Source organism: Dicentrarchus labrax, unplaced genomic scaffold (assembly GCF_905237075.1).
Source record: "Dicentrarchus labrax unplaced genomic scaffold, dlabrax2021, whole genome shotgun sequence".
Lineage (NCBI taxonomy): Eukaryota > Metazoa > Chordata > Actinopteri > Moronidae > Dicentrarchus > Dicentrarchus labrax.
Window position 1 is genome coordinate 4136052 of NW_026136717.1, and position 10430 is coordinate 4146481.

The window sequence follows — 10430 nt, forward strand, 5'->3', positions numbered from 1 at the left end:
TAGCTCCTCGAAAGTGCAAGCTCTTTAACATTAGTGGAGTTAAGATCATCAAACACTCTGACAGTGAGAGAACATCTGTTTGCTTTTCCACTGAGCTCCCAATTCTGCCCTTCACCGTCTGCCTGAATCAAATCAATTCAGTGGAACATTATCTCGTTAAGTAAGTTGACCCTCTATTTATCCAATTAGAGTCCTGGCAGTGCTGGGACAAAGACAGAGCCTGTTAGACTCACAGAGACTCACAGAGACTCACACAGACTGGGACTCTCTTGTGGTGGTTTCTATGAATGCTAAAAAGCCCACAGGGGTGCTCTCACTCAAGTCATTCACTAAACCAGTCGTCATGTTTGAAATATGTCCTCGGCCCACGTTGAACAATAGCATCTGTATGCGGGACTGGATCAGAGGCAGTAATATGTATGTATTCAATTGCAGAGAGCAGCACAGTGGAGAACGGCAAGCTGAATGGCCATGCTAACGGCTCAGCTGGTGGCTCTCCAGCTGAGGTCGAGGTCGACCCCGATAACGACGGGACCAAGCACGCCTTCCTGTCGCTGGAGCCAGAAGAGAAGCCCGAGAAGGGCCAGGCCAAGGCCTCGGTCATAGAGGTCTTCAAAAAGGTTTGATGTTACAGTCTCAACAGTTACTGACATAGTTTCATTAACATGCCATTTGTACAAACAGTACTTTGTTTTTAGTCCCATTCAAAGTATAACAATTTTAAAAAGTTTTCTTTCATTTCCAGATCTGGGTAATGGCTTTCTGCGTGACGTTTGTGTTTACAGTCACTCTGTCCGTCTTTCCTGCTGTCACTGCAGATGTCAGAACATCATTCCCAGGAAAATGGGGTACGACCCATCCTCAGTTCATCTCTGATTGATTAGATTGGACCTTCTGCATTCTACATACACTTACTGGATATATACGTGTCTGCACACAGTGTATCTCTGGTGTAAACTCTTCAATGCTCTCGTGTGTGACTGATCATATCCTCCTGTTCCTCTCCTGTTTCTCTTGCTGTTCATTCTCTCTTCAGAACGCTTCTTTATCTCGGTGTGCTGCTTCTTGACTTTCAACCTCAACGACTGGTTCGGTCGGACCATCACCACCGTAATACGCTGGGTGAGTATCTGATCACGTCATCATCCTGCGTCCGCTTCATTGTCCTACAGTTTAATAATGGAACCAACTACACTATACATGCCCTATAGCTCATTTCTTTACATGATTTGCCAGTTACCTCTTAAAAAGAAACATGTCTACTTGTGAGCTTTTGTCACTGGTTGTACATTAGCGGTTGTGACCAGTGTTTTTCGTTCTTGTTTAGTATGAATATGATTTAGAGGTCTAAAAATGCTAAATCATCTTTTAATTATCAAGAAAGCAAATGGTGCAAAGTCAGGAAAAAAACCCCACATCATTTCTTTAAGTTTTAAAGTGAAAATTGTTTAATACAAATTGAATGACCAAAAGCTACACCGACCAATATCCATCCAAATGTATGCCTTTTTTATATCCCTGCATGTACCAAATCCACTTCTCACTCTACTATCTTCTAACTAATGCTCCCCCATTCTCCCCCACAGCCTTGTAAAGAGTCGCGCCTGTTCCCGGCGCTAGTTGTCTCCAGGGTGGTGTTCATCCCTTTGCTGATGCTCTGTAATGTCCAGAATCGCTCCTACCTTCCCGTCTTATTCTCCCACGATGCAGCTTTTGCTTTCATCATGGCCGTCTTCTCGGTGTCCAGTGGCTACTTCGTCTGCCTCTCCATGTCCTACGCGCCACAGTGAGTACGAGTTTATCACCGATGCTGAATAGATGAGACGATTCTAGTCACATTTTACATCTCGCGTTACATCTGAGTGCAGGATACACAGTCATATCCCACTGTTGTGTTTTAGCGGCTGTGGCTCAGAGGCAGAGCGGGTTGTTCCTAAATCGGAAGGTTGTAGGTTCGATCCCCAGCCCCTGGTGCCACATGTCGAAGTATCCTTGAGCAAGATACTGAACCCCCAAATTGCTCCCGATGCCATGCATCGGTGTGTAAATGTGAATGAATGTTAGTTTCTGTTCGATGGACTTTGCCATCACTGAGTGAATGTGTGTGAAAGGGTGAATGTGGCACGTAGTGTAAAAGCGCTTTGAGTGGTCGGAAGACTAGAAAGGCGCTGTACAAGTACAGGTTCATTTACCAAAAATGGAGTTTGATGTCATTAAAATCACAATAATAACCTTTAATATACAGCTCATGAATGCCATGCTATGCAGCTCCCAACTCTTGGCTCTGGGTGTTCTTGAACGCACCAACAAGAATCACCATGACAACAAAGAATAACTTTGACACAAAAACTGATAGTGGTGTTATGCAGGTCTCAAGTCTCAGCAAGTAGATTTTCTAGTGTGGTGAAATAAACTGACTGCTGTCTGGAGATAATTTGTACTCTTGAAAATGAACATCATAATGTAAAGTCTGATTTGTAGTTAATTAAGACTTAATAAAACAGGGCTGTGATTAAATGTGTAATGGCTGAGCTTGTGCTCTCTCATCAGGTTGGTGGAACCTAAAGACGCAGAGACTGCAGGAGCCCTGATGACCTTCTTCCTGGCCCTGGGTCTGTCCATTGGAGCCTCCCTGTCCTTCCCCCTCCGAGCTCTGGTCTAGTCTCTCTCTCACACACATACACACACACACACACACACACACATACAGCACTGCGTAGACACTAGAATATTTTTCATACACACCTGGAGGAGGGTGGAATATGATAAATAGTTTATCATCAGTGTGCCCCTCCTGGACGACCTTCTCGTTGTTTCTCCACTCATCGGTCAGCTGCTGTGCGTGTTACAGCATGACGGCCCTGACAACCAGGGAGCCCGGGTGACGCTGTGAAAACACAGCTCATGAAGCGGTACTGGTCATAAACGACTGACAGGATTCCCTTTGAATGGGAACAAGGGATTTGCTGCATGTTCCTCTGAATGAGTCCTAGTTATGTTACTTCCTGTAAGGTTAGAACAGATTCTCTGTACATACAATGTATAGGACTGATTGTGCTGGACTTCCATGTTTATTGTTGTGTGTTTCTACATTTTTAGGTTTATTTATGTTTATTATAGCTTTTGTTGTCAGTAGTTATATGGGCATTCTCAGCTGATTCTATGTAGATAAAGGGACTTCCTAGAAGGACGGACTTTATTCATATGCTGCAATTAAGAAAACCTAGGTACAATAGAAGTAGTTGTTTCTGCTTTGGTGTTATACTGCATTTGTTTGGATTTTGAAAAGAGATAGATGTTTTCTATTTGGTTGATGACTTGAATGATTACCGTGAAACTTCTTTAGGTACTTTTGATGTATTTTTCTGCCTAGAATGATTTTGTATTTTCTAATGAAATGGCTCAATGTTACAGAAGTTGAACAAACAAAAGGATATTTATAATGTATAGATGGATTACTGAAGGGGCCAAACAGGCACAGGCTCAGGGGCCCGAGCAGTCAAAGGAGTTAGGGCCCCTGGGCCAGAGCCTCTGTTAGGAGTGACAGATGAGACTTCCTGTTGGAAAGTCAATCAGAGGACCACAAAGACCCGCAAACAGTTAGGAAGACATACAAAACAACCACAGAGACACAAAACAACCACAAACTGGGGAGAGATGCAAAATGGCCACAAAGACACAACTGACTACAAAGAGACCACAAAACAGATGTGTTGTTTGTAGTGGTTTTGTGTCTCAGTCTGGGTGTCTTGCTGCTATGTAGGAGAGGTGGGAGTTCTTTAACATGTCTGTGTCCGGGGTACCCATTGGGCATTGTTCCAATTCCAGTTAGTCCTCACCTCCCAGTCTCCTCTCCACTGCAGCAATACAAACCTGCACCAAGCTACTGCTGCCACCTACTGGTCGAAAGACTGAGGTTCTTCTTCTGTGACTGGGGATACTACTTGGACAGGAAGTGGAGTTTACAGCACCAGGTGATACTTGATCACATTCGTTGGTGACAGGCCAGACTTTATGTTAACAGGTTTTGTGAGTATGACAACATTCTTCATTAGACATGCCCAGGGCTGGCACTGATGCTATGATGCAACTACAAGAAATACATCTCTAACATCTCCTGACAACAACTGGCAGCTGCTGTCTTGTTACTTAATGGACTGATGGAGTAATGCGACCATTAATCAGATGTGAAAATAAAAACAATAAAAGGCACTGCAAATGATGAGTTTAATATTAAATAGATATTGTATTAGCCACTTAACTATGTGTAATAGTTGGATTTTTTTAGACATTGCTACAAAAGTGCCAATGACACAAATACTTTCAGTTTGTTGGGATTTTTTATTCTCTTCCTGTAGAGGAATTAACTTATTTCTCCAGCTTGATGTAGATTTCTTTGATCAGCAAAATGTTTTTATTTTGCTCAAGTGCTTTTTTGTTTTTTTATTTACTGACTCTGTAAATGAAGAGTTTCTGTATGAGTATTGTATGAGGTGTCATGCACATGTAAATTTGAGAATTGGTGTTGTAACAGCTGCTGCTTCAAATGAACCAAGGTCTGAGTACCAATGGGAGCATTATTAATGGTACTTTTTAAAGTGAACACATGCATTTATAATGGGGTCAATGGTTTACAGCAAACACAATAATAGCGATGTAAGACAAAACACAGCCAGTACTTGCACTGGCAACAATGAGCATTTAAAAATTTAATTTTGGTTTCGTTCAACCCTGCCAGTCCTGAAGGTCAGATTTAGTTAATGCTAACTAAAGTCTGAGTCTGAGTCTTCTGTATTTTCAGTAGGAAGCTGAAATGAACCATACAGTATAATGCTTAATTCCATGTCATACTTTATTTTTGTTCTACTTCTGAGCTTCGTGTATAAGGAACGTAGACTGATATGGATAGCTCTCAGGCAATATATGGTACATGGCTGCAGATGTTCTAACAGTTGCAGCTCAGCCTAATTATAATAATAATAATCAGCCATAATAATAATAATAATAATAAGACTCAGTTTAAAAGGCTCATGTTGTGTTCACATCATATCGGATTGACTGTAAATACAAGCTGCTGTCTGCCTCCTCGTGCTAATTAGTCTGTGCTTGTGTTGCTAATGGCATGTGTCAACACGGGGCACAGCAGGAAGTCCTCCGACATTAGCGAGGAAACCAGACTGATCCGAGGTCCGTGTTTTTGTTGTCTCTGATATGGTGCGACCGCAGCGTTAATACAGTCACATGCTGGCAGAAGATGCGCACACAAAGGGTTGAACTACCAGGCTGTGTCTCCTGAGTGACAGTAAAAGGGAAGAGAGTGTGCATGTTCATAATGTATCTTTGGATCTGACTGTCAATAAATGGATGGTTATAACCGGCTGGGTGTTTGTCAACCTGTGGCCTCACAAGACTACTGTTCTTTTTTTTTTTATGAGTATAAAAGTCCTTCTTCACAGCAGCCATTTTGACCTGAAATAGTTGAGTAAACAGATGTGTTTTCAGTGATGCTAATTAGGTTCTGTTCCATTCAGGTCAGCTACTAACTAATTCAGGCTAATGTGATCCGTTTGAAGAGGTCATATTATGCTCTCGGGGTTTTCCCTGTGCGTTAGTGTGTTTAAATAGTTTTTTTTTTTTGTGCATTTAAAAAGTCTGAAAAGGGAGAAAACGGCTACACTGCTTGCCTCGTTTGTGTTCAGCCTGTTCGTCCGTTTCCTGACATCATAGAGAAACAGCAGCACTACAATAACTACAATTTGTTTAACGTTGAGTTCGGACTGAAATTGAACTCTTAAATGTGTTTTATCTTGTGACAAAGTTCAGTCTTGCTCTTAGAGAAAAAAAGATTGTACAACCTGTTGTATCTGTGTCACAATGCACTCTTTGTAGTTAAGTCATAATTTATGTAACTTAAACTTATAATCTATACAGAAAAAAATACAACAATTTTAACATTTGACAAAGATTTGTTTAATATTTATTTATAAGACAAGATTCTAAAAACAGGTTTATATAGATTTTACAACTTAAAAAAATGTCAAGTTATCTTAAAAGGTTAAACATCTCAATTATATTTGAGGGTTGCTTGATTTCTTTTCTTAATTACTCATCGATTTCAACTTTTTAAAACATGCAGATAATAAGACAGATTTAATGTAATAAATGAAATGAGTGTGAGACTTGGAAACCATTTCTGGTTCATTGTTAGTGTAGTTACAGCAGTTATCCTTTAGAGGGCAGCATAGGTAATGTGACAGTCCAGGCCCGACTGAAACCTATGAATGTACCCACAGCAGGCAGGGGGCGAGGGGGGGCGGCGGGGGTCGGACTAAATTAGAAACTAGAGCCTCGTTTGGAGCTAACTAAATGAAGTGAGTGGTAAGTTTGATGCGGGTAGCTTTCATGTTGCTCTTTATGGAACTTTATACTGCAGCAGTAGCGTTAGCTCAGTTATTCTATGTATATGTACTGTATGTTGCTGCTGGATGTAAATCCATCTCACAGACGTGTGCAAAATAAATGGTCAAACTGAACGAATTAACTCGCTTGGAAATGTTTGTAATGTAACTTTAATTAGCGCCCAGCGGCTATGTTAGCTTGCTCATTGCTCAACACAAACAGCTGAGACAGAAACACGGTGGGCGGGGCCTGCTCAGGCTTGTGGGTGCTGACCAATCAGAGCAGACTAGGCTACTTTTATCAGAAAGCCTTTTTTGTATTTTCCATTTGACTTAATGCTTTTTAGTTAAAAGTCTCAGTTTTCAATAAGGAAACATTTTACATGTTCTCATCTAAAATCGTAGATCTGAATCTGATGTCATTTGATGTTTGGGGGTTGAACTTGAGCAGTTTTGAGCCTTATGATCCAGAGTGCTTGTACAGTTTAGGCTTTAATGCTCTGAACTAGATTAAGTTAAAGTCAGCTGTGAAGAGCCACAAAATCACTCATCACACAATTCACTGTGTCCACGTGTGAAGGACAGGGCCTAGGATTGTCACCACAGATACATGTTGATGTTTATTTTAGATTTTAACTGAGAAATCAATCTGTTGGTGTCATTTTCACAATATAGAGTAAAAATATCTATATGATGAAGTAGGCTTTACAATAAAATAAGTGTACTTTAAAAAGGCCCAATCCAAAATTCTGTTTCAATATTCAGCGCAAAAGAAAACTAAATTGTAAAAATTAGACTAATGGAACCCAAAATATGTTAATTCCATTTTAATTTTAAACTATGTTATATAAGCATCAATAAATCAATTCATTGTAGTTCATTTGAGTCATTTTTGTAATTTATTTAAGCACACTGCTGTTCCACATTAACAAATCAAACCTCAAACTTGTTGAACAAAGTTAGCAGGCTAACAACATGTTAGCTCACACTGAGCGGCACAGGGGTCAGGGGTCGAGCCAGGGCTGAAAACCAGAGCTAGAACCGACAGGCTGCCTCTTCCTCACCTGTGTCGTAGCGTTTATACGCTGCAGCTTTGTGTCGCGTTCCAGAAGAACCACACAGAACATCCAGAGGGATTTATTTCCTGTATTATTTATTGAAAACCCAGCAGTCGTCATTAATACCTGTTGTGCCTCTACAGGCAGGGGAGTAAGGAGATGTGGTAAACTAAACTAGCTGTCATTCTGTTGTCAAGAAATAAAAGGCAAAGGACAAAGAGACAACAAAAAACACTCCGATATGCTACAGAATGACACCTTTGTATTGTTTTCTCATTTTTCTTTTAACACTCGTTTTTAAAAATGTTACACAGATGCAGAGAAAAAAAAAAGCGTTGAGGAAGAAGAGAGTGACAGCAGTTCAGAGGGAGACTTTGAAAATGAAATGAAAATGAAAATGAGACAGGTTTGGGTGTGTCTCTTAAAATAGTTGTGTTCGTTTGTTTCCTCCTCTGCCAAGTGTTGCTTTGACTTATTTTGTGTAGTGAAAAGCCAACAGGAGACAATCATCTTTCTCCCTCTCATTCTCTGCGTCTCTTCCTCCCTCCGTCCTTCTTCATCGTTTCTTTGGAGGTTGGGCTGTGCGGGGAGGAGTGACGGGCCGTCCCGAGTTCATCCCTCCATACTGGTACTTGGCTTTCTTCTCAGATGGCTTCAGGATCTAGGAACACACACGGGAACGACAGAATTAGCTCATAAATTACAGAACCTGCACTGTGTGTGTAAAGGAGGTTATTCTCATATTGTCCTGTCCTGTTTGATGTGCGTGTGTGGATTTAATTTTTTTTATTCTAATGTGTTGCAAACTCACATCATTGCCAGTATGATTTGATGCTCACTCGTTAGCTACCGTATTTATCAAGCGTCTTGGGGTAGGAAATCACTCCTAACTGACCAAAACTTCTCAGAGGGATGCATTTCACGTCCTACTTTTAGGATGCAGCGGAGGACGCATGCTGTCCCTGTGAGTCCTCAGAGGGCTTCTGAGATACAGACTCTGGTCTCAGTTGTGTTTGGATTGCTATTTGTGGTAACTTCATACCTGGAAGGAGCACATCAGGGTTTCATCCACGCTCATCATGCCGCCGGCGTTGTCGAACTCCCCACAGTAGTTGGGAGCTGAGAACAGAGTCACCAGCTGCCTCTTTGCAAAGAACTCGTAACCATCTTCCACCACCTGGGGGCGTCGGACGCACAGGAACGTTACACAGTGAAGAGGTGACACGCTGCTTTCACACGGGCATCATCTGATTTTTTTCGACTTTATGCAAACACATTAACTAAGCCATTAGTGTGCGCTGTACCTGGTGGGCTCTGCAGATGAGGTCCAGGTCGTGCCGGTTGAGGAACTTGCTGACCACATCTGCTCCGAAGGTGAAGGAGACGCCACGGTCATTTTCTCCCCAGCCCTGGACGTCCTTATCTGGGTCCGACCACAGCAGATCACACAGGAGGCCTGCAGGGAGCAAATACACACATTAACTCAACCTTCCTATCATCTTAATGCCGTCCCAGAGAGGAGCTGATTTATCTCCATGTTTGACCTGCCGTCAGACACTCACATAGCATCCAATAACCTGTCCTGCTGTCAGTTCAGCCTTTCTCAAACACTTTGTCACATTTACATGAGGCTGCCCTGCGTATTTACACACACATTCTTCACCTCCAGACACCCAGAGTCTCCTTTAAAGACCATAAGAGGATCTGAGAGACAGCGGCTGCCAGGGTCTGTACACTGGATGCCTTATAAGGACAACCAGGACCAGTGCAGAGGGGGCAAAGAGTCTCACTTCCACCAGTTCACTATGACGTACAAACAATTACACACTTCATAGGGAGGCAAAGAATTTAAAAGGTCATGTCTCATGTTATTTTATGATAAATACAGAGCAAGAATATTGACAAAGTCAAAGAAATAAGCAGAGAGTGCGAGTGAAGAGAGCTGCGGTGTGCTGAGGTGACAGCTGAATCTACAAACTAACCTAAAGCAACTGCATGAACAGAGCTCAAAGTGCAAGTGCGTATGAGAGTAAGGAGACAGATGTTGACAGCTGACAGCCAGCAGTTAGCAGGTATGAACACCATAGAACATAAATCCAGACAAATCCATCACAGGGACTGCACCCACAGTATCTTTTAATATCCTCATTGTCATAAACAAACATCTCTCCTCCCACAGAATGTCTAAACAACATCTCCTGGCTCTCCTTAACATAAGCACATGTAGGAGTTATTTCCTAAGTTTAGAGAGCTGATTAAATGTTTTTACTCCTCGGGTTACAAGTTGAATCAGACTCAGGTCACTGGGAAGTTTTTGGCCAGTTAGAGCCGATTTCCTACTCTGAGTGGCCTGACAAATACAGGCCCAGATGTGTTTCAACCCTTACAGGACAGTACTAAATCAGCAAGTGGTGAGTCAATGTAACTTCTATTACATTTATTTATTAATAGCACTTTTCACTACAGGCAACTCACTCATATGACGGAGTATTAGGGCCAGACTAAGAGAAAAAATTATTAATTTTTGGGGGAAATTACGAGAATAAAGTCATAATATTACAAGAATAAAGTCATAATATTAGGTCTACGAGAATAAAGTTGTAATATTACGAGAATAAAGTCTTTATGTTATGAGAATAATGTAATAATAATACAAGAAAAAAAGTCGTTTTAATGAGAAAAAAGCTTCGATAGAGTTATCAAGATCTGACGTGAGCAGCTCAACCAATCAGCAGCCTCAGCCTGAGCCCAGCAGCCGCTGTTTGTCTCAGTCGTACCGTACAGTCAACAGGTAAACTAACGTATTGATCATTTCGTCGTCAAACAGTTTTGCTGGCTGAGCCAACAGGCTGACAGGTCTCATAAAATTACTACTTTATTCTCGTAATGTTACGACTTTTTTCTCGTAATTTCCCCAAAAAAGTTAGTCTGGCCCTAATACTCCGTCGTACAAACAATATAGAACACAGAAAAC

General features: G+C 41.5%; 2 protein-coding genes across 4 annotated transcripts in view; one reads left to right on the forward strand and one right to left on the reverse strand.

Moving 5' to 3' along the window:
* Positions 1-5374, forward strand: part of LOC127349508 (equilibrative nucleoside transporter 2) — a 15726-nt gene extending 10352 nt beyond the window's left edge. For all 3 annotated transcript variants that reach the window (XM_051375317.1, XM_051375316.1, XM_051375318.1), the window contains exons 9-13: positions 436-620; positions 746-848; positions 1037-1122; positions 1587-1786; positions 2551-5374. In XM_051375317.1, coding sequence (XP_051231277.1) covers positions 436-620; positions 746-848; positions 1037-1122; positions 1587-1786; positions 2551-2662 — 686 coding nt within the window. In that variant the 3' untranslated portion in view covers positions 2663-5374. The remainder of the gene's footprint in view (positions 1-435; positions 621-745; positions 849-1036; positions 1123-1586; positions 1787-2550) is intronic.
* Positions 5375-7534: 2160 nt separating this feature from the next.
* LOC127349511 (serine/threonine-protein phosphatase PP1-beta catalytic subunit) overlaps positions 7535-10430 on the reverse strand; it is a 24183-nt gene continuing 21287 nt past the window's right edge. Inside the window, exons 6-8 of the mRNA XM_051375320.1 lie at positions 8761-8912; positions 8499-8633; positions 7535-8117 (exon numbers count right to left, since the gene is read on the reverse strand). Coding sequence (XP_051231280.1) covers positions 8013-8117; positions 8499-8633; positions 8761-8912 — 392 coding nt within the window. The 3' untranslated portion in view covers positions 7535-8012. The remainder of the gene's footprint in view (positions 8118-8498; positions 8634-8760; positions 8913-10430) is intronic.